Consider the following 25,941-nt stretch of genomic DNA (forward strand, 5'->3'; position numbering starts at 1 on the left):
ATAATTCAAGTGGTAATATTGTTAATTTTTTATTATAAATTACTCACTACCGTGTCTCTTGATATTCTTCTTGCCAATATTATTTCAATCAATAATTTTTTATCAAGTTGCAAAAACAGTTTCCTTCCTTTTCTGGAAACTTAATTTTTTGAGCTACATCACTATTGAATATGAGGGAGAATTTGATGTAATAAAATGTTATTAGCAATTTCGAAATTTGTGCTTTAATTGGCAGAAAATCTCCTAAGAGTTTTCCCGACAAGGGTTGATTCATAAAAATACAGTCATTGCACATGCCGAATTCTCGCGCGATCACGGGAGCAGGTGCATCTGTAGGGGTTTATCGCGCGGTGCACGGTGACGCAATCGTATTATGTACGATGCGGGAAGTGGCAGTGTCGAGAGAGCGAGTTTATAATGAGCCCGTGTCATATTTTCCGTGTTTGCCGGCGCCGCCGACCCGTCGACCGGTACAGTTTGCGCGTCTGCGAAAATACGTTCCCGGTTCCACGCGCACAATACCGCAGGATGCAACCGGGAAAAGAAGACGGATTACTCGCGTGTATTCGAGCACCTTCGACCATATTCGCGACGTGCGTGTATGCGCCGCATCCATATACACATGCGGAGAGGTGCGCGTATGAGTGTACGTAAGATACAGGTACACGCGAAGGATTCACCGTATAGGTTTGTAGGATGGTAGGACGAGCGGAGGACGGGGATGAAGGGTAACAACAGGAACGAGCGGAGTGAGAGGGAGGCAGGGAGAGAGAGATAGAGGGACTTGCAGTCCCGAGGGATACGTAGGAGCTGCGCTACGGCCCGAGGCAGCTCGTCACCTGGGACACCCTTATATCGCCAAGTACAGTCGTGTCGAGAAAGCGCCATTGTACGTAGAGCCAGTTCTCCTTGCTTCTGGATCAAGAGTCAGTTGAGACTCGTGACTTCTACCTGCTTGTCACGAAGATTCGCTACGTCGTGAATGTCCAGCAAGGATAAGAAAGAAACCGATGGTCGAATCCTATATATATCAGGTGATCGACTGTTTTTTGAACTTTGATTGAGCACCTCTAATTATTCTTACACTGACGAAATAATAGTTGACATCGCAAGTATTCATTAGTTTTTGTATTTTAGTATTTGTAAATTTTATCACAGTTAGTTTTACTTTTTCATTGCGAGACCAACAATAAGTTATACATATGTGTATAATCGTTCTTTTCTCTTTAATTGGATTCATTTTCTTCATTCACATTTTTATATCAATTTAAATATATCACAAATAATGTTTAAAATATAAAGATGATAAACGTGTTGAGTATTCCATCGTGCAAACATTTTGAAAAAATATATCAAAAAGTGGAAAATTATTCTATATTTTGCCAATTCGTGCCTCATTCGTGAATTACTCATCGCTGACCCGACGAAACGTGCAATTGCGACCTTATGTGACCGCGCGATAGAAAAGCGCTTTCCCAAAATGTTTCGGGGAATCCACAGGGGCTTGCGAAATACAGCTTTATTAGTATTATATCGGGAATATAAGACGTAAGGCATAAAACGTGAAAAGCCCGATGAAGAGAGGAAGAAGAAACATGCCAGAGAGAGAAAGGGATTGAAAGGAGAAAAAGAACAAAGATGAAGATAGATATACGGGGAGGGGGAGGGAAGAGAGAGTTTTATTAGAAGGTGCCAGTATCGGGAATATAAGACGCAACAACGTAAAAAGGCGAAGGTACCACGAAGAGAGAAGAAACTGAGAGAAACGACGGAGGGAAAAGGAGAAATCGCGAGAGGGCAAAGTAAGGAGGAAAAGAGAGGTAAAGGGAGAGAGGCAGCGATGAAGAGAAGAGGGTAGGTGGGCGCGAAGAGGCAGCGGGGCCAGGTCCTGAGGGACTTGGTGCTCTCCTCTGGTGCTGCCAGCACTCGGGAACGCGAAAGAGGGAGAGGACGGCAGCGGAGAGCAGAGAGGAAGTAGGGGAGAACTAATCAGCTCGACGCATGCGCACAGGGCTGCTCTTAGGGTCCCTCGGGATTCTCCTGGCATTCCCCATAATATACCCTCTTCTCCCCTAATTCCCCGCCGCACCCCTGGAGCTACCCTCCTGAGCTTCCTCCGTCCCCTCGGCCGCCCTCTTTACCTCCTCCGCAGCGGCCCCGCTTGGTCGCAGCTGTACCGACCGGCTCTACAGGACTTTCCAGCTTCCCAGAGGGGAGTCAAGATCAAGACCGCTCGATGCGATTATTTTACGTTGATTATTTTACATTGTGTACCTTGTTATTATAAATCAGAAACGCGCGCGCACAGAGATACGAGATGCATCGAATCATTTTATTTTAACTGTGTCTTCTTTTTATATTCTGTACTTCATCTTTTCTCGATCAAGTGTATATTTGTATATGCTTCTTAAAATCAACTCTCTTTTTTTCTTTGGTTTCCTCTCGCTTATGTAAATAAAATTATATGGTACATAATTATAATAATGATACTTTCTATGTAATAAATTTGACTTATTTCAATTATGAAGAAAGAAAATGTTTTTCTCTATCCATATCCTTTCTAGTTACTCTAATCTGTCATAGCAATTATTACAATATCCAGCGAAACAATTCACGAAAGAGAAGGATATTTCGAGTGATGTTACAATCTTCCCCGTCGACCCCCGGCCACCGCGCGCCATCACCCACTATCGGGCCTGAGGAGTTGCCGACTTTTCCCATCGGAATTCGAGATCCCCCATTTTCTTAATGTCAGAGATTTCAATCTGTCACAAGAGCGGCTCGGCGACTTTTCGCTTATCCGTACGGCAATTTCCACGGCAAGCACCGCCAAAGTTTTGCGCACCATGCAGTTTAGCTCGCATTACTTTTCGCCAGTGATTCGTCAGGGGGAGAGAAGGAAACATTTTCTAGATAAGAGATCCATACGTAAGTCAATCATTAGTCAAATATAAGTCACAAATTTACTTTAAGTTTTAGGAGAACAATTTCACTTTAATATTTATTTTGATAAATTAAATAGTTTAGGAATTTCAAATCTAAACTCACAGAAAGAACGATTTTACTGAAGTATCTAAAAATTTAGTTAGATGCAAAAATGATTTTGCTAAAGTATTAAAAAATTTAGCTATATATAGATACGGATCTAAAAATAATTTTCTTGGATCATAAAAATAATTAGATATGTCGAACTAGATATGTTCAAGTTGACAATGCGAAGAGGTTTAACATTCTAGCAATTAGTTTGAGTATTCAACATAATTATTTTTATAAGTAAACAAAATTATTTTTAGATCTGTATCTATATATAGCTAAATTTTTGAATACTTTAGCAAAATCATTTTTTTATATGTGAATGCCAAAATTGACTTCAAAATAGATCTCAAGACATATTTCCATATCTTAGGCATTTATTTTGAAATCCATGCAAAAAGCAAATCGAGATTGAATGTAAAAATAATTACAGCGTTAACAATAAAAGTATTGATGAACACTATTGCTTTTATAATAACAAGAAAGAAAAAACGGAAACGGAAAATCGAGCAGATAATTCAACCGGTTGAATAATCGAGTCTCGGTGGGGGTGACTTTAGCTTTTCAAAGGTCAATTTCTTTCTTTCTCCTTCTTTTTCTCTTTGTTTTTGTTTCTTTCTATAGTCTTTTTTTCAGTTGGTTACAATAAGGAGGTTGTAATAAGGTGTTAGTCGGCATTTTCTTGCACTCTTTCTTTTCTTTTATCGTTCTTGTCTTTATATTTCATTTCATCTTTACGGAGAAAACAAGCCCTCAGATATTCCCCGGATGATGATGATAATAATATACAGATGCGAGGATGTTTAAACATTTGTCTTCGTCGTGTTGTCGGAAGCTCGTTGTGAAGTCATTAGCAATCCCGCGTGAGTCAAGATACGATGTTCGTATTTATATATATCTTTAGTAGCGAATGTATATTATTTTCCGATTCGCAAAACGTGCATTTACGTTCTATTCACTGTATAATGTAAGGATTTCTGTATTTTTCTTAGATAATTACGTACATCTCAGAAATACTTGTTTTGTAGAAATGATTACTTTCTCGATTTTTTATCCCAATTGAACTTCAAAGAGGAAGAGAGTATCGAGAGATGCTAATTTGACGTCTTGCTTTAAAATATTATTTAGAACGAAGAGGTAATTACTAGCTGAAATATTGTCCCATAGATTACATGATTTTATCTGATTACAAATAATTTTTTTCACAACATATGAAGTCATTTAGTAAAATATACAATTTTATTTGATATTATATATAATGATTTCTCGTGGTTGCACATGTAATTATCGGATTATACATAGAGATTTCATATGAATTTTATAATGATTGCGAGAACACTGTCCCACGATTACAAGTAGTTACCCCCTCGACTTAGGGGGTTCTAGATGATCCTCAATAAGATGACAAGAGAGAATTGTTATATAAGGCAATTCCTTTGGAAAAGACGATAGAATGGCGCAGGTGGCAAAGGTGATCCCACTTTGCATATTATGTCGATATATCCCGTAACCGAAATCCCATTACTGACTTAATATCGTCCAATGATATGCTCTCAAAGTAACGCTTTGACATCATCCATTCTCACCAAAATGTATACGAGTATAACTAAATATGATAACTTACTATAGGTATAACATGGTATTGTAATCATTGTTTGGAAAGTTCAAACTTAAATGTATAAATTTGGATATAGTTCCGAATGACCCCCGCTCGCGATATTTACTTGAAATTTTGAACATAAATTCTACTCAATGTGAAAAATAAAAAATACATAATCTCAACTTCGGGAAATTAAAAAAAATTTTTTTACGACTTTTTATTCAGGTAGATCTTGCTTTGCGTGGAAGTCGTGCGCTTCTAAGCAGGGGAGGGGTAGGATAAAAGTCGCTTCGCGTGGAAAGTCGTATTTCCTTAATCAGTTCGGATTTTAGTCGATAAATATTGTCATATAAAAAAATTTTTTTTTCATTTCTCGAGATTGAGCCTATAGAGATAATTGAGACTATCGGAACTACACCCATAAATTTTTACATATATAAAAATGCAAGATAAAAAAAGATCCTCCCTTATACACTGCGAAAAACAAGTTGCTGATTAAAAAGAAACTTCTTTACTAATTTTTTTTTAGTTATATACTTTTTAAAAAAATATAGTTGATTCAACTAATATTTAAATATATGTATATAATTAAAGAATATATTAATTGATTCTCTCTCTCTCTCTCTCTCTCTCACTCACTCACTCACAACTAAATGCAGCGATTACGGGCTGTTGCAAATATTTGTTCATTTAAACAAATAACATGTTTTAAATTACGAGATTTTGTTGACATGACGCACGTATATTAAACCTAAATATATAAATACTTGAACTAAATAATTACTAAGAATTAAACGCATTTAATCTAAAAGCCTAACAACTTTTTTATCTTAGTGTATATCTGACATACTTCTTATTCAAATATACTTTCTTGTAATTTTGTTGATATATTATTTGCGATTGAACTGATATTTTGAAGGAATCGATGCGTTTGTGCATCTCTAAGGTATGTCTCGGCGGAATAATCGCATGGTTAAATAGCATGTCATAAGCGTCAGAAATTCTTGCCATAGCGGGGTGTATGTGCCTCGCATCAATTATCACCTTGCCTTAAATAAATTAGGGTAGTAAATGCGTTATTGCGTCTCACGATTTGCCAAGATCAGTTATTGGATTATTAACTAGAAGTATCGAATTTCTTACGCATTAAAAGAACCAAGTGAATAAGTTATAAAAGTAAAGAAAATTATGAAAAATCAAATATTTCATCAGTAAAGACAATTAAAGTAAAGATAATTACTGAAAAGAATTAAAGAATTTCATTTTTTTATATAAAAAATATAATATTCATAAAAAAATAGAAACGGTGTCAATAATAATAATTTGCTACTTCTAATATTAATACACGTCTAGAAAATTTAAATTATATGCACGATGTCAAAAAATAAATGTTGCATTATAAATAAAAAAATTTGTAATTCTTAAACTGAAGTTACTTTATAGATGTTAATATTTCGTAATCAAACGTATGCTGTTCTTCAAATATTATCAAGATGCTTAACTTGAAACATAATAATTTAATGAAAAAGCAGATGCGAAAGTGTATGTCACGGTAATTACGTTCAGCCATTATTTGAACGCGACAAACTTCAAGGATTCGAAAGTGAAACATAACTCCGATTCTAAAATATCTCAGTAGTTACTTTGACCTGTATTCTCATTATGTATTGAGCAGAGTTGGGAAGTAATGCATTATTTATACATCCTCAATTGTAACGTGATTACGATTTTTTTTTTTTAGTAATAAATGTATATCGACGCACGTTACATTTCCTTATTTGTAACGTTATGATAACAATTCTTTTTTTAGGTAACGATAAATATAGTCGTTACATTTATTTTTCTTTTATATTACTTTGTACATATATAATACATGTATATAGAATGCGTATGAGTTTTAAAAGAAAACAGGCTTGCCGCCGAGTTATTATTCTCGCTTTTACTCACTATTTGAGGAAGGCTCACTTTTGCTCACTTTTTCAGTAAAAACTGACTATTTTCACTTTTTTCCGCTAAAATTGTATTATTTCTATGTTTATTATAATTTCTATCTAATAAGTTATGTTTTTTAATATTTTTTCTGCGTTTCTTTTCTGGGTAGATTTGAATAATTTGAATATATGGTGGCGGGATTCTTTTACTTTTGATTATTTAGTATAATACCAGGATAGATGGAACCTCACTCCAAAAAAGGGATTGAGATTTCACTCCCGTGGAGTGAATCTCATTTCAAAAGAGTAAATCTCACTCTAAAAAGAGCGAAAATCTATTACTTTTGAATAAGAGTGGCTGTATTTTCACTTTTTTTTTCAAGACAGGCAATTTTAAATTCTATTGTTAATGGAAATTTGTCATCCTCTCTGTCGAACGTGTTGAAACGTGTATTTTTAACAATACTGTTTTTAAAATTCAAAAATGCCTTTAGATTTAATATTAAATTATTATTTAAAAAATAATATAGTACCAATCTCCTTAGATAACGTTCTATACAATTTTAATCAAATCTAAACCAACTAACTTGTTGGTCAGCATTTCAAAAAAATTCACTTTTCTCTCACTATTTCGAATATACAAGACTCACTATTCTTACTTTTTTGGGAGCATTGCGTCAGCAGCAAGTCTGAGAAGAGAGTATTATATTTTATCATGTTGTGATAACCACAACCATTATACATAGACCTCGTGTTGAACCTGGTCAATCAGATACATAATAAAGATAGTTCAAAAAATATATACCAATAAGATTATCAAAACGCGGTGAAAAAGTAATGACAATTTTAACGACTCATTAGTTTTTGAACAATAATAACGGTAACAAGTTACGTTTTTAAATCAACAGCGAGTAATGGTAACGAGTTACTTTTATAAAGTAACTTTCTCAACTTTAATTAGCGACATAAACAATTCTAAAAGAAACTGTAAAAAAGAGTTCTTAAAATGCGACGAACAAGTAAAACCTAGAATAACTCGTTAATTTTTAAATAACAGTAACGATAATAAGTTACTTTTGTAAATCAGTAACAATAACGAATTACTTTTATAAAGTCATTATCCTAACCTTAATTAGCACACAAACAATTTTGAAAAAATGTAAAAAAAAGATAATCAAAATGTGATGAAAAAGTAATAGAAATTATAATGACTCATTAATGTTTTAGTAACGGTAAGAGGTTATTTGTTTAAATCAGTAATGAGGGTAACGGTAATAAGTTACTTTTCAGAGAAAAAAATGATAATAGTAATGAAAATTACTGTTTTATAATGTAACTTTTCCAACCCTGGTATTTAATTTTTAAAGTTCTTTTATAATTCTGTCGTACTAAAATAATGTAATTAAGCGCAAAAGGTTTAAAATTATCTCTTTCAAATGGAGATTTTATCATCAAACAGAGTGAAATTGATCTTTTTCAGGACGTTCAAGAGTATTAGATATTTAAGGACAAAAGCTCGGAGAAACATATAGATCCTTAAAGAAGGCACATTAAAAAGAAATGTTTAAAGAGATTAAATACGGAAAGTTTAAAAAAACAAGTTAAAAGCCATCTTTGAAAACGTTCACCGATCGTTGCGGAACGGAGGCATTAGTGTGTTCACTGGGTTGAAAAACGAGGAAAAAAGGGAGAAAATAACGATGTCCCAATGGTTTAATGAGCGGCGTGGGTACACGGAGCATTAAAGAAGCCGAAGGAAGCCCGATGTTTTCAGGTAAGCAGACGGACGAGGCATCTCCCGTGGGAGTACGGGCCGCCTCCTGCGGGAGGCAACCTCGTTCTTCGCGAGCTCCTCCAAGCCGGTTTTACCTCCGAGTATAAAGCGCGCGCGCAAGTACACTTTGCGAAAGGTAACCTGAAATAATAATCGTGCCGTACGTACGGGGGAGCGGATAAAGGTTTGATCTTCCTGGCCTCCTTGGGGAGGAAAACTGCTGGATACTTGGGAAAGGTACGAATCTTTCGAGACAGTTTCGCTAGTTACGTAACAAGGGCGGTACCGTAGGGCACACGCTGTGCGCACACAGGGGACGCGGAAATTTTACTTAGCGCAAAAATAGTTCGGATAGAAACTGTCGGGAGACTACGAAAGAAAACGAAAAGTAGACGTCGCGAGAGATGCTATCTGGTTAATCTGTTGGTCGTTTCGTTCGCTGTCTTGGAGGTAAAAATAGAAAATTTATTTACGGTAGAAAATTAAATATATAATTGCGATAAAATAAATTTCAATTATGCGGATTTTTTCCTATTATTTTTCATAGAATTGATCGAGCTATGAATTAAAAAGGGTAGATCAAAAGCGAAAGAAAGCGTCACGGAGCGAATTTTAATATAGAAAATTTCGAATAATGAATACTTAACATTTGACTATGTTAAAAAAAAGACATTTATAACAATTGTACTCAAAAGAACGAAAAACATATATTGTTGCGAAATGTATGTACGTTCTGCGTTTTTAATTGATTTCAAATACCGATGAAATGCTTCACGATAAAATAATCGAACATGCATACATTCGGTTGCAACCGCGTGACGAACGAGGAGTTAAAAACCCTGTCATTCTATCGACAAAAAGCCGACGCACGCCTCATCATCCGCGCGCGGAAAAGAGGCGAAAAATGCGCGATGTCAGCATTGTTCGATGCACATGCATTCGTGCTTGGGATAGCTACGTGCTGCGCGTCCCCCAAGGGACCAAGGAATCCCATATTCATGGGATTTATGGCGGGATCGCGCTTCTTGAACACCTTCGAACAACAATGACAATACATCGCGACGCATTGTTGCGTGCCCGTAGGGCAATTCGAGTAATGCACCAGAATGCACCGAGCGGCTTTCTCTCATTCTTTCTCTTTCTCTCGCAATTTCTTCGCATTGTTACGCAAAGAAGGCCGGTTTTGTGTATACGGGATAGTTCTCATTGCGCAGCAAAGCAATCGATTTTACTGCAAATTTTGATAGAGAAAGATTGTACGTTACGTAAGATGTTCGTCATGCTCTTGCTAGAAAAATGACACTAGTAAAAAATATAAAACTGTTTAGGAGAGAAAGAAAAGAAAATTATATATTTCAAAATTAATTATTTATTATTACAGTATTAAACATAAGTTAATTTAGAATAACAAATTGTTTGTTTCAAGTTCTCTAGAAATTCTAATATAGATATTAATTTAAGTTGTCTCTAAAAACTGTCCTTATTTTGATTTGTGTCATTTTTCCTTTGTGGCATTTTTTTTACGTACGTAGTAAAAAACATTTTATATTTGTGTTGGAAATAGTCCATTCCTTGTTAAATTTTTGCGTTGAATTTTTTAATATATTCGAGTGTTAATTTAATATAATGTGATTATGATATTTAAAAATTTTGTGTTAAATTGATATTAAACATTTCTTAGTGTCAAAATAACACAATTTAAAGGGATCCTAAAGTCATCTGTATTACCAACTAAACTAAAATATAATTTTTGTATAACAATTACCTTCTTCTTTTTTTACAGATTCAAGAATCCTTTTCCAGAAATTAAAGTATACGCATTAATACGTCTGTGAGGTGAAGTCTATGCCGAGGACGACAAAAAATTTCAAAATTGAAATCTTTACCATTTTTTGATCCAATATAATACTCCAGAGCTATGACGTCGTGACAACATTTGCTTCATATAAAAAAAGTTGTACAATCTGTACTTATGAAATAGTAATCCACAGACTAGTAATTTGCATGAAGAAACAGCATAAAGTTTTTAAAATTGGACTGAGATGTCTAATTAAAACGTAATTGTTATACGAAAATATGTATATATGGCATGCGTGAGCGTGATATTGATGTAATATGTCAGTGACACGTAAATCGTCTATGTGTAAATACTACTTATAACATGAAAAAATATTATCTTTAGAATCCCCTTAAAGATCGACATTTAGAACACAATCCGCACATAATAAATAATAACGAAATTTGAAAAATTTCGATTTATATCACTTTTATTGCGGGAATAAGATATAAATTTAAATCAGAGAGAGAGAGAGAGAGAGAGAGAGAGATGCTCAAAAAATTATGCAAGTGCTCGCAACAAATATTACGATTCAAGCGACAAGAAGCAGTTACAACATTTCATTATTTGTATATTATTCTACATATGTCTTACCTTCTGACTGACGGCTAAACGCTCGTTGTAGCTCCTCTTCTTCCTCCTCTTCCTCATCATCCTCTGAAATATATGTAATCGTACAATTATTTTTTATTCGAAGAATCTAATTTTAATTTATCTAATTTACATTATAATTAATATTATTATATATTCAATCAATAAAATTGTTTCGTTTAATATCATGTTTATATGTTATAAATATTTGTTTATTGAGTGAAAAGTAAATAAATTATGCGTAATCCATCGCAAGCGATTTGTAGGTGATAATGTAGGTTTTCTATATTACAATTTTCCGAATTTTTATTATATACAGTGTGTTAAAATAAGTGAAAACATCTTCTATTTGTCCTGTATAATTCATTTGTGCAAACGTTGCCACCTGTTGTACGTAAATACTAAAGAAAAGTCCATGAGAGCTGGCAGTCTAACAAATAACACTCACGCTTAATCGTCGTCGTTTCGTTATCCTGTTCGGCCGCCTCCAGGACATTCTGCTCGTTATCGTCGTCCCACTCTTCGTCCCCTGCACACAGGGAGAAGCCATTGTTAATTCTATTACATTTACATATCACCGGTAAAGAGTGAAATCCGCAGCTGCCGCGAAGTACATAATGCAAGGATTCCTACTTTAAATCTCGTCGCAAAAATCGAATCTACCGCTAGGTATAGTAATCGTTTTTAAACTCTTGTAAACAAAGCTATCTAGTCGTGAAAAGCATTCGTTGAACATCATTGAAAACGAAATAACGGACCGTTGTTTTTCGCGCCGTAAAATATATCTGGTCCGTGGCGCAGGGCGATGGCATCACCACCCGTTTTGTCACATGGGACCGCAGAATTAAACTTAAAAATTACACCCTCGTCCGGACGGCCAACAGGTCGTTTGTTATTTTGCATGGTCTCCGACCTACTATCTCTCCTCCCGGCAATTTGCTTTTCGTAGAGAACGGTGTGTTTACACCATAACTTGCATAACAATCTGACGATTGAGCTTCAATTGTGAGTTTCCGAAGGCGTCAAAACCGTCCGTTCCATTACACGCTTTCGAGCTTTCATCCGAATGATAGCATTTATCATTGTTAACGATTGATTAAGCTAACAAGCAGTGAGAACATTCCCTGTTAATTACTGAATTATTTATTCGAATGCAAATTACGTTGAAAACTATATTTATGAGGATTAATAATATTTATCAATTATTCTGCGAATAATAGCAATGTAATTAAATTAATTTATGTTATACTGGTTTATAAGATAAATTTTCTGTTTCTAAACACCTGAATGTAATTCTTCCATCACCTACAGATTTTAAAAAATCAAGATCCTCATTTTTTAAACAATTCTTTTCTATAAATTGAATTAATTTACAACTTTATTCTTTTACTTTATGGAATAAAATATATAACCATCACTATTCTTGAAACAGAAACCTTATAAATCAATGTAACTTTTTGATATTAAATATTGCCAATAAATTTTATTATTTTGTTATCACATATAAAATTGTATGTAAACAATAAAAGAAATTTCATATCACATTAATTTTTGAACATTAGAAAAATAATAATATACATATATCTTTAGTGATTCACTGTACATTACATTATGTTATTACGAATTAACATTATTACATAAGAAGTTCAAAGCGAAATTTTTTAAAATTAAAGAGTAATAGGAAGTTTTTGAAAAGCATACTTTTTTCAGTTAAGAAGCCTTATAAGAAATAAAAATCTATTATTAAATCGTGAAAAAAATATTGATCAAAATTTGTTGTTCAGTGTTATCGAAATAACAATAAATGAAATAAAAGTAACTTTATTATGATAAAATTTCTCGCATGTATGCAACAACTAGAAATCAAAATGTTTTTTTAGTTCAATTCTGACTACGGTTTTATAAAACATCGGATAAGTGTTTCGGTTTCAGTTTCAGTTAACTAGTGAAGAAAAAACCGAAATCATACAAATTACAGTTTTTAACGGTTTTTTTTCGGTTACAGTTACTCTCACGGTATAGGAGTTTAAAATTTTTTAATGACTTTTTCTATATTTACTCTATTAAACTGTATATATATATATGTGGAACAAGAATAAAAATTGAAAAATATATTATTTTATACAACGTTTTATAATATTATGTGTACACATGTACAGGGATTCAAATAACGATTGCAACGATAATATGATCGAGCGAACGAGAAAGAGAGAGAGAGAGAGAGAGAGAGAGAGAGAAAGAGAAAGAGAAAGAGTGATGGATTGAAGAAGGGAGAGAAAAAGAAAAGCTAGGAGAGAGAGAGAGAGAGGGGAATAAATCTAAAGAATAACTTCGGTGAAAAAATATATGCACAACAAATTACTTTTCTAATCGTCACTTAAACGTTGCTTTACCCTGCGCGGCTAAATGTCAGACGAGGAACGTCAAATCTACAGACGGGACGGTGGGGCTTAAATATTCCAGAAGACACGACGTGAAGGTACTGGCGTCCTTCGATCATGCACCTCGGTACCCTACGAACTCTGTCAGCTGTCAGGCGTGTCTCGCGCCAAAACGCTGTTCGCGTTACCGGTACGATACCACGGCAGTTAATGGTTCATCCATCATCGTGTAACCGAGGACTTTCGGCAATTCGTTGATTGTCTCGGGATCAAAGCTAGATTCGTGCCCATAGATTATCATTCGGGATTATCATTTCATTTTTAGACGTAAAAAATTCTTTATATATAATCGCGAAAAAGTCTTTTTACTAAACATAATTTTTTCTTCTCACATTTTTATAAAATAGAGTAGAGTAATATTTAGCTGTGCAAAAATATTATTTCTGAAAAAATGATATCACTCACATCGACATATTCAATTTACCATAAAATATCATAAACAATTTGAAAATAAGACGGCTGTGTACCCTTATGATAATAATCGTAAAGGTAGAGGGTGGGATCAGTTGTATCGACGGCACCCTTTCCGCACGTATGCTATTCCTATAATGCGCATACGTCGTTTCGCAACAATCCAATGTAATACAGCTTGGCCTAGACGACGCTATTCTCAAGATGGTCCGGGAGAAGGTCGGCGAAGGTGGCCGCGTGGAGGGAGAAGAGGGAGGTAAACTCACGAAAATACAGGTTGCAATCTCAGCCCGAGCTCTGTGGCTAACGTTAAACGGATGTGTTATTATGGCTTCGGCATGCACGCCGGGCAAGATAACTGCATATTGCGGCTTAACCCCTTCTAGGAGGATCATTCGAGTCACGATGCACCCGTCTTCTCGATAATGCCTCCCGCGGTGAAAGTATATCGCATCTTCCAAATAATAACGTTTTATCTTGATTTCTAGGAATTTCTAGAGTTGGCGATTTCACTGTCTCCCGCGGCTTTTTTGATACGAATTTTTAGCGCCTTAGTCGTACTGTTCGAAACAATGTCGAATTTAATATAAATTACATGTCCCAAATGATTCACTCAAATTTTTAGATTAATTTAACATAAGATAAGTATGTTGAAAGATTACACATATTATATAAAAGAATAAATACAAAGGGTTACATAGTTTGTAAACAAATCGTGGAAACATTAACCTTTATATGTTAAATTAACTCCTATTTTATTCATTCATCTTAGAATTAACATTTCAAAATTTTATGTTTTTTATTCACTTACTTATAAATTGTGTCATTTTGACACTAAGAAATGTTGAATATCAATTCAACACAAAATCTTCAAATAACATAATCACATTATGTTAAATTAACACTCGAATACATTACATTTGACACTTGATACATATACGGTGTAAATAAAAGTTTCTATCCACACAAGTGTAAGACAAGAAATTCTCGATTCTTTCATGATCTAACATGGATAAACGATTTTTCAGCCCAATTTCAATTTTATTTTAAACTTACAAAAATGTTTTATTTTTGTAAAAATTACCGAAATCAGGTGATTTTAGCTTAAACGGATGTATTTGACATCTGATTATCCTGTAATAATTAGTCTCATTTTTACTACCAATATTTCCACCTGAGTGTCATCCAGATATCCCTCCATTCTTTACCGAACGTTGAACAAGGAGAGTTAAACTAAAGAGGTTAGAAGTTAACACAATGTAGTGATAATTTTACGACAATATCTCTCTCGTTTTGTGTCAAGTTCGCGAGTTGACCTCATCGGTAAATCCTTCCGGTTGTATCGGGCTGTGTCCCGCGGGGCGCGTCGATCCTCGTAGAAGTCGGCAAGGGTCCGCGAGTCATTAATCGATACGGCGCGAATAAAGGAGCGCCCTGCGGGTTATATCCGGGACGCGCACGTGATATCTCTATCCGCGTTGCAGCCGCCGTACGTCTTGGAGTCCGTGACAGGCAGGCAAGCAGGAAGGCAGGCAGGCAGGCAGGCAAGCAGGCAGGCAGACAGCCGCCGCCATTGGGAAGAGCCGCCGCCGCTGCTGCTGCGATGGGTAGTCAAGAGGTAGGGAGGGAAGTCGAGGGAGATCCCGAGGGACCGCGTACCCAAGGTAGCTCTGACGCGGACTCAGACTCCCGAGGGATCCGAGCATCCGCCGGCGACGGCGCCGTCGAGCCCCCTCCGGCGCCGTCAGCGAGGCACCTGCCTCCTGAAGGACTCGGGAATATTGCGGAGGACCTTTGGTACCTGTCACGCCGATTCTGCGCGCGTTTGTCAGCTTGGCTTCAAAGTAATGTAATTTTCGAGGTTTCGAGGGAAATAAAGAGAGAATGTCGTGATCATCAACTATGCCATAATATCCCGCATAATAATAAAAATAATTTCATTTCTCCTTGTAATAATTTCCTTAGTACGTAATTTCCAAACGTTGAATATAATGAATCTTTGAATATGAATTATTTTCAGCTTATTCGCGAGCGAATCTTGATTGTTTATTGAGAGAAGTGTAGTTCGAAGCGAACAGATTCTCTGCAGGAGGATCAAAAGAGACTCTTTTAAATCGACATTGCCGTTGTGCGACGTGTATCGCAATAAAAGCGATGCCAAGTTTGCGGACTTGTCAACGGGTAGCCGCTTCTCAAAGGAATACCGCGTCGCGTCGTCGCGGGAATGCGTCCTCAAGTATGTCTTTCGTACATTCTCCTTCCTTCGGGGTATGTAGCAACGCAGCCTTCCGCATACCGCTCGCTATTAAGAAGCACGCACACGTGGACAATCGTTTTGAAGTTCACCAACTTCATCCTTCGTCTTCTAATTCTGTACGAACGATCTAACCTTGTCGCGATTATTGCAATTTGTATATATGCAACATTACTCGTTCTTCCAAATCTTCACCTATTTTTAACTTTCCACCGGAAATCAAGGTCTTTAAAACGCATCATCGATATTTTGATCATAAAGTAGTCTCTGTAAGGTCGAACTTTAATTTCAGCTTAAACAGACGTATTTAACATCTATTTATCCCATAACTAATTAGTCCAATTTTCACTTAACATTCTTATGACATATTTTTGCTTAATACGCTTCACAGTTCATTTTATTTCAAAATATTTCTTAAATATCTTTTGCAATATCTTGCTTTTCAAATAATTATTATTTTATATTTCTATTGATAAATGCATTAGGCTTCACTTACGCTGATAACACTACTGGGTTTTTTGAAGCATTTTAAAGCGAACGCAGCATATATATTGACGAATTGATTTCAAAACAACTATTGAGCATAGGTCTGATATCACTATGAGCACCTCGTGACCTATACTGTTTTGTTTATTTCTAGTAATTAGATATTACCCAGGGATCAATACAGCGTGTTTCGATTCCTAAGTGTTCCCCGGATATCATCCTTGTTTAACGTTCGGTAAACAACAAGAATGGAGGGATATCTGGATGACACTCAGGTGGAAATCTGAATCCGGCACAGAATATTGGTAGTAAAAACGAGACTAATTATTACAGGATAAACTGGTGTCAAATACGTCCGTTTAAGCTAAAATCACCTGATTTCGGTAATTTTTACAATAATAAAAATTTTTGAAAGTTTAAAATAAAATTGAAATTGGGCCGAAAACTGATAGTCTTATGTAAAGTCTTCCTCTTTATAAATAAATTTAAAGCTGTAAAAAATAAATAAAATACAATCCAAATTCTATGAAAAATCTTTTTGTTAAAGCTTTGACAAGTATATCAAAATTTTTTCAGATTTTTATGTAATCCAGGACAAGGCTCGGTTCTTGCGATGCAATTTTCGACTGATTTTCAGGTTGGTTTCCCGTTCCTTACCTCACTAACTCGCACGCAGCCTAAATGCCAATCGGCATAGACTATAGACCACCATGAACTGCACGCGGGTTGGAAAAGTAAGGGATAGGTAACCAAACTGAAAATCGGCCGAAAGTTGCATCGCATGCCGAGCTCTGATCCAGAACAATAAAAGGTTTGCATTGTTTCTCGAAGACTATTACTGACGAAAGAGTTGAAATTCATGTTGCCGATAGAGAGGATTAAGAGTCATTAATTAAATAGCAGATATGCAAAAGCAGTTATAAACAAAAAAAAAGAAATATTGCAACTCTCGGATATCTTAACTCCTTAATTATAAATGGAACGTCTAAAGTAGAGACAAAACGGTTACGAAAATAGCACAAACCCTATAAAATCAAGAGGAGTGGATCTAATTGTAAATGAAGTTAAGTCATCTCTACTGTTATGAGAAGAAATGCGCAAAAGAAGTTAAATCCTCAAATTCTTACTGTTACAAATACAGTTATATCCATTAGTAATCCATTCTTAACGATAATAAAAACTTTGTTCTAAAATTAGTCAAAATCCTTTCTCCACTTGCAAAACCAACCAAATGCATCCTAGAATAATAAAATGAAATAGCTATTTTAATAATTAGAAGTTATATTTCTCATGCCATTATTATATTATACATGTTTTATAAACAATGAATTTTTTTTAATTTTTCAAGAAAAAGATCTTATTGATAGTCTAAATAAGAAAAATTATACAAGTTTTTCCGCTCTCGTAAAAAAGAGGTTTCAAGTGGAGGTAATGACTTTTGCCAATGAGCTACTCCATTTAACACGTACGTTATGTGACTTAGATATGTATTACTTTTTTTCTAAAGTAACTTTAATTATCGTTACAAAATACACAATTTCGAAACTAGAATGATAACAAAGTTGCACAGAATATGCAAAAATTTCTTTTGGAGTAATTGTGAATGAAGATAATATCTAATATACGTAACATTTTTGACGAAAACCTTATTTATCGGGGTGTAATGAGAGATAAGAAACGAATATAACTGGAAGTCGCGTGATGCAGAAGCCAGGCGCTCTTCGTAGACAATAATTTAACGAGAGGCCGATAACTTAATCCGAGTTAGCGGACGCGTTATAATGATTATGACCGCCGGTGAGGACTTAGTGCTGTCACTGCAAAAACTAATAGCGGCTTAAGTTTTAGAGGAGCTACGATTAAATGGCTTAAAACGCTAAGCCAGAAATTTACATTGTACCAGTAACGCGGCCGCCTCCTGTCTGTTTTGATAGTCCGCTACTGTAACCAAAGAAAATAAAGATATAAGCAAATGTTAGATATTATTGGCATATAACATCAGTAGCAATGTATCGTACATTATTACTTATCCTAAGTATATCAGTATAAAACAGTTATCAATTAATTATAATGTTATCAATTAGTTGTAGCGAAAAGAAAACGGTTACGAAATAACTGAAATTGTGGAATATTATATATGATATCTTGTACAGTTTGCATTCTGAGGGCGACCGTGCAAGTTACTTCACAATCTGCTTAGATATTATAACATGGCCACATGATAATTAGTGTTTATTACATAAAAATTGCTGTAAAAACTGCATTTGCAGATAGTAGGCAGTTTTACAAATATGTATTATTTTTGTAATGTTGAGTAGTATGTTGATATTAATTTTGTAACTTCAGTCTAGCTTGGAGATCATTGAATGTGATGTACTTTCAAATGATATACTTAATTAAATTAAATTTTGTAACGAAATGTGTGCATGTAAAGTTACACTATACATACATATATTATTTGATAGTTCCGTATCTTTTTTCTTATTTCATAACCGCAACTTTTTTCCGTTTTTGGTTTTTCGTAAAAATTACTCGTTCTACACACATGAAAAATTTATACTTACAGCTATTTTGATAAAATAAAATGATATTCTCTATTTCTTTCCCTCTATTATCATAATTAGCTTTTCAATATCAGTATGATATATCCGATTCTTTTTTACTAAATAAATTTGTTTTCGATATTTCTGTATTATATGTTACTTTATTGCTTTTATAACTTTTTTTATTAATAAAAATACACCGTTTTATATTCCTTAATGTATAGCGAATGAGAAAAAAATGTATTTATTTTTATGAAAGTTATAGTCAAATTTGGGTTAAGTATGATGTTGCAGCCGTGATAAAACGATATAGTATGGCACATTGAAGTATTAATTATTACACTAACTACTACTCCTCTAAAGTATCTTTAAAAAAAAAACTATTTTATTTATAAGCAATCTGATTCAAACGGGATTTAATATATAATTTTCACTTTAATTATGTCCTCAATGCACTTTATACATGTCCTCAATGCAATCAATTGCGTTTTAGTTCTAATATTTAACGTAGGAAAAGGGAGGGAAATAATAATCATCGATAAGCAAGCGCCGCTCGAGGTCCGGATCGTTAATCATTTCTGCGCGTGTAAATTAATTCCGGGACGATAATTATGCATTTATGCGAGTACGCACAAATTACAATCACGTTCCTGAGGCATAATGCACATGATTCAGGTCATTGCGTCCTACTCACCAATTATAATGCGCTTATATATCGAGTATATTTAGGCTTTCCTTCATACTTGTTATTAGAAATGCATATGCACACGGGCAACCGGATTTACATATAATATATAATGTAGTTCTAATAATGCATTGTGCAGATTGATTAATTAAGATTTCTCTAACAATATCGGTACAGTTACATTTTCAATTTCAATATAATGTATCCGCCTACAAGTGAATCGACAAAAAAATTTTACTTCATAAACGTATATTTGAGTGATTTTCTATTTTTTTCTATGCGATGCATTTTCCTTCTCATCAAGCTAACAATAGTAAATGACAAAAAAATTAATATTTTAATATGTATTCAATGCAATACTCAGCATTGATAAAAATCTTAAGAAAAAAATTTTATTGAATCTTGGTAACAGAAAAATTTAACCGATTCGTCTGTCCGTTTTATTTACGATTTTTGAAGAATGAATTTAAAATGCAAGTTGAAATAACCTGAGGCCTGCCGATGCAAGCCAATATATTCCCATTAACGCAATTATCCTCCGTTCAACTGCTACCTACCGGTTGTCCACGTTATGATGAGGGCATTGGAATCCATTAATACGGCTTCGGTCGCGCGCAGGTTCATTATCGTGCATTAATTAGCAACACCCTATATCACTAGCAATACTATCGGTCCGGCTTGCTATTTCGTGGCTAACCACTGGCTCGTGACGTCCTGACCACGCGATGGCAGTCGGCTTGATGCGATAAAAGACGGTTTATATACCGCGATAAACAAGCAAACATGTACAATGTTTGTCGGATATTTTTGCTACCAATTTACATATGTCGTACACGCTGTCACTACTGGATATATATCTAGTCACAAATTTAACAACCTTGCCAGTACTAGATTCAGGAGATGAACATAGTTGATACGAAGAATTATACCCGCATTCATAGTCAGGCATTATATTTAAGGCTTCCTTAAATATTATCTTCAGATGCTCTACGAATTATTTTATTGGCTACTGAGCATCTAAAGATAAATTTAAGGAAGCTTTAAATATAAGGCCTGACTATGAATACAGACATTAAATTCCTTATTGCTGACATATTTAAAATTAAAAACTATAAATAAATGACGATATGTCATTATATATATACACAAGGTGTTTGATAAGTAACGATAAAACTCTCGCATAAAGATAAAGCGGACTAAACTGAATCGAAAAGTCCTCTACCATTTTACAATTTTCACAGTAGTTAACAAGATATTAAATACTAAAAATCGCTCTGAATATTGGTTTTCAATATTTTTTTTACTTAAATACTATGAAGTTTACAGAAAAACAGTAAATGACAAAAATTGTTTATTTTTTTCTTATAGAGTTCTGAGAATTTTTTCAGAATTTTTCAGTGCCGCATTTTCTATGTTGGTAAAAATCTAAAAATAATTGCCAATAATAATAATAAGAAAAATTCTGAAAAAATTCTTAGAGCTCTATGAGAAGAAAATGAACAATTTTTGTTTATTTAAACTCAATTTAGTCCGCTCTACCCCTATGCAAGAGTATTATCGTTATTTATCAAACACCTTGTGTGTGTGTGTGTGTGTGTATATATATCTGTGTATGCTTTATGTACGAATATTTTTTGCACTTATCGTATGTATAATTTTGATATAAATTAAAAAAGCTTTTTATTTAATTTAATTTAAGAAATGTTATTTTTTTTTAGTGAATGATTATAGCAGATGTAAAAATCAGTTAACGGCAAAAATAAAAATTAGTAGACATTATTGTTTCATCCTATTCAAATCATGCGAAACACTTTTTATTCATCAATCAGTCAATATTTCGGCAGTCGAGTGCCTTTTACGTCCACTATTGGAATCCGGATGTGGCTATCGAGTAGCAGCCGGCTCGAAACGATCAATGTGAAAACTTTCGTTTCCGCTCAATCGTCAATTCTGCCAACAAACGAGAAATGATACGAGTGCCACAGCGCGGTCGCAATTTCGGTGAAAAAGAGCCGCGCTATACCGTATACGTGATGCTACGTATAGCTATTGCTAGCCTGTGAGATCTTCGTGGTCATAAATCGCATTCTTTTTTAAGCGTTTACAGTTAGAATTGAATTGAGAATCTATAATTTCTAAAATCTACTTTAAATATAAAATTATATTTAAAACAGAACTTATGTACTCTACTTTTCCTATTTATTGTATGTAAATGGAACAATTTCTTGCATGAACAATAAAGATCTGAAGAAAGTATATACGAGAGAAATTGTAAAATAAAAATGAAACGAATGAGAAACTGTTGCGCATGGAGTGCAAATGGAGAATAACTCGAAGAAACAGCAGACTCAAAGGAGAAGAGAGAAATCGCAGGAAACGGTACAGAATAGAGTGAGAAGGAAGGAAAGGTTGAAAAGCTGGAGGAGAGCAAGAGATGCGCGCGCGAAAGGAGATGCAGGACGAGGAGGACGAGAGGAGTGCGACCAGAATTGGATAGGATAGGCGAACTGGTGATTACAGAGGCCGGGGATTCCCCGGGGACCAGCGCCGGTCTCCCGCGGGCTTCCACCTAATTCCATCCTGGCTGACTACTGACTCTCCTCTCCCTTTATCTTCCTCTCTATCTATCCCGCGTACCTATTTCCTCTCTTTCTGTCATTCACGTCTGCTGATGTCCTACTCTGTCTCTTTCTCTCTTTTCCTCTTACGCTTTCTCTTTCTATCCTTTACAGTGAGACGCTCCGTCTTCCTTTTATCCTCCACGTTTCATCAACTCTTTAATATCTCTCTTTTTCTCTCTCCAAAACATTTCCGTTTCCTTCGTCTTGTCGTTTTTCTCTCTACATCTATTTGCTTCGTTTTCTGCATTGCTCCTCCCCCCTTCTCTCTCTCGGTCTTTATTCTATACATTTATGATCCGCTCCTTTCTCAGTGTTTACTTTCTTCGTCTCATCTCTTGCTTTCTTTCTTTCTTTATCTTTTAGAGTAACTATATTTCGGTTATTTGATTGCACATATGTTTTTGACCTACTCCAACATCTTCGCAAGTTCAATGCTTTTTACCTTTCTATTTGTCTCTATTTTTTGCTGTTCATCGTGAATTGACATACAGACACCGCGTTACTCGATAGTTGATCACCTTTAGGTGAATATTTGACAAAAATAAACTTTTCGTGAATAGAGCAATTATTCTTCAGTTAGTTTTAAAAAATCAACACAAAAATTAATAAGACATTTGATAGATAGAAAGACTCTTCTTATGAAAATAAAATAACAATAATAAAGGGCAAAATAAGAGTCAACAGTTCTCATCTTGACTTACGGTACCATTTGTTCCTTTTTACACAGAGAAATTTAAACGGTTCAATAAAAACGACATCAGGGTATCATTTCACAGTCCTAATAAAATGGGTAAATATTTAAAAGTGCAAAAGGATCCTTGTACCCATACATCCAAGAACAATGTAGTTTATAAGATCTCGTGTAATAATTGTGATGCGTCGTACGTTGATCAGACGGGCAGACAATTGAAAACTAGAATTACAGAACATCGTAATCATATTAGGTATAACACGTCCGTCCGTTCTGTCATAATTGAGCACAGACTGCAGTATGACCATGATTTCCAATGGGACAACATAAAAATTCTTGATGGAGAGCCTTGCTATAGGAAATGCTTAATTTCGGAGATGTTCAATATTAAAAAGCAGAAAAATAGTCTAAATTTACAAACTGACACTGAAGGTCTCCACAAGGCATATATAACTAATAAATAAAGTTTGACTCTGTGATACTGGCAGTCCGTCTCCTCTCTCAGTCTGTGTCGATCCGTATTAGCGAATGTACATTTTAGTTTGTAACTGACACATAATGTTCATCTTACATGTTTGTTATCTATCAGAGTGCATATATTGTGTATGATTTAATTTATTGCACAACTTGACGCTTTATTGGCTGTTTTTATTATTCGGACTTTAATTTTTGTACTTACAACGGTGAACTTGTTTAACTATTTTACATATGGCCTCTTGGCGAGTTTTTATTGTTATTAGAATTTTGTTGTACTGCTTTTCTTATTGGTTTTTAGTATTTCATAAGAAAATGTTATTTTATATATTGATTAGATCTTTCTACGATAGACATTGAACGCATTTGACTGTCGTGTACGAACAATGTCGATTTCTACTTTGAAGACTCACTCAGGCTTATATGGTGAGGAATATGCGTATATTTTCGACAACTCATCTGTATTGTCTGAAGAGGGCTCAATCTGGCAGCCGAAACTTGTAATATTATAATTTCTTAGTTTATATACATTCATATTGATGGTACCTGACGTTTCATGTTTCTAACTAATTATATGTTTTATATTTGAAACTAGACGTTTTATTTGAATTTATTTTTATTTTTATTTGATTGTTGACTTACTTTGCCCTTTATTATTGTTATTTTATTAATAAGACAGTTAATCAACGATCTAATGTTTGTAATTTTACATAACAAATAATACGTTCTTTATTATTAGATACATATCGTGTAACTATGATTACGCAATTAGAGATTAAGAGCTAATTGTAAGTAAGATACTAAAATTAAGAAAGTACGTATTACCAACGAATAAAAATAAAAATAAATAGCATGTATAAATGTGAAAATATATAAATAAGCTTTAGAGAGAGTAAAACCATCAAAAGTATAAAACCATCACAAATTATGATGTAAACGTTCTGTACCTAATAAAAAACAATTTTTTTAATTTTATTAAAAATAATATTTAGTTTTACAACAATTTTAATATTTTGTTAATTTTTCTTTGAATTTTTCTTTTCTTAATTTTCCTTTTCCGAGAAAATACAGTAAATTGAAGATGCTTTATATGTAGCCTAGGCTGTATATCAGTCAAATTGTCAAATTATATCATACACATATTTGACGAGTATATTCCATCTATCAATCTATATTTTCTCCGAAATCAAACTTTATACTACAAATCTTTTCTTTCTAAATTATTTACTTCCTGCTTTTTTAGTTGCATTGCAAATCACACTTTATTCTTATATCATATCAAAATAAAATATAATGTAATATTACAATGTGCGATCATAAAATGCAAATGTACAATTGTAAAAAACAGTAGAATTATAAAGTTCTAAAGTTACTTAGATAATTCGGTCGTTTTTGTAATTATTACGGCGTTACGGTAGATTTTTTGCAACAATAGCGGCTTTTGGCACTCGTATCATACGTTACTTTTATGTCGGGGCACAGTTGCACGTGTCTGGAAGTTTCACGAAGCACCCTTTTAGCCAAGACTTCTTTTTCGTCCTTTACACAACGATGCTTTCACATGGATAAACACCTTGCAACGAACTTTGCTATTATTCGCGTGTCTTTGCGACACAAATGTAAAAGCTCATGAACGTTAATTCTGTAAAGCCGCCGTCAGCTAGGGACGGCAGATTCTCGCGTTTTGTTTTATTTTTATTTGTCCCTCGCGCGCAAAGCTTTCTTCTTTCCCCTGCCATCTTTTTCTTTCGCTACGGTGAATCGAGAAGGTTTCTAGTATTATTATGAATTACAATTTTTTCCGTCATATTGAGGTACTATAATACGTACACGACGTATTTTCATTTATCTCAATTTGTTTTGTAGTCAATATTTTTGAATTTATTATTGGGACATATCTTTTTAATAAAAAAATAAATAAAATTAATTAAATTACATGGCTAATCTGTTTATACTCGATCTTCAATTAATAAGGTTATCAATTTCTATGCATTGTCAATGAGAGAAAAAGAGACAAAATAGGGACAATTAATAATGTCGAACATTCATACTGAACATATACAGTGGCAAAGTATAAAGCATCTTTTAATTTATTATATTTTTTTGAAAAAGGTGATAATAAAAACCAAAGAACATTATAAAATTGTGATAAGAATAAATATTATTTTTCAATCAAATTATTTCTTAATTTACTTTTCGTCAATTTACGAGGAATGGTTTAAGTTCGTTCGTTCCAATATATTCCAGCATTTCGAAGCATGTTGGAGCACATGCGACGCGAACGAACCTTTTATATTTATGGTCAAGGCTGTATAATGATAAAGACGTGACAATAGCGACTTACGTTTGAGAGATCGAGGTTTTGCCTGCTTCCTCCTGGACATATCACCGCACTGGCACGCACTTACGAACGTGGACGGGAAGTACGGGTACACGGGGGATCAATAGCCGCTCCTCGCTGGCATGTCCACTCGCACTCGTCGAGAACTCGAATTTTGATTGAGGTTTACCTGTACGCGATGTTCTCTTGTCGTCAACGGTTTTATCCACGAGGAATGGCGTGATCGCG

The 25,941-nt window shown here is 34.4% G+C and overlaps 1 protein-coding gene across 1 annotated transcript in view; it reads right to left on the reverse strand.

Annotated features, from left to right (window-relative positions):
• L (zinc finger protein Lobe) overlaps positions 1–25,941 on the reverse strand; it is a 122,264-nt gene that overhangs the window by 93,301 nt on the left and 3,022 nt on the right. Inside the window, exons 3-5 of the mRNA XM_018516007.1 lie at positions 25,717–25,882; positions 11,215–11,295; positions 10,770–10,832 (exon numbers count right to left, since the gene is read on the reverse strand). Of these exons, the coding sequence (XP_018371509.1) occupies positions 10,770–10,832; positions 11,215–11,295; positions 25,717–25,756 (184 nt within the window). The 5' untranslated portion in view covers positions 25,757–25,882. The remainder of the gene's footprint in view (positions 1–10,769; positions 10,833–11,214; positions 11,296–25,716; positions 25,883–25,941) is intronic.

The sequence above is a fragment of the Trachymyrmex cornetzi genome, unplaced genomic scaffold (assembly GCF_001594075.2).
Source record: "Trachymyrmex cornetzi isolate Tcor2-1 unplaced genomic scaffold, Tcor1.1 scaffold607, whole genome shotgun sequence".
Taxonomy (NCBI): Eukaryota; Metazoa; Arthropoda; class Insecta; order Hymenoptera; family Formicidae; genus Trachymyrmex; species Trachymyrmex cornetzi.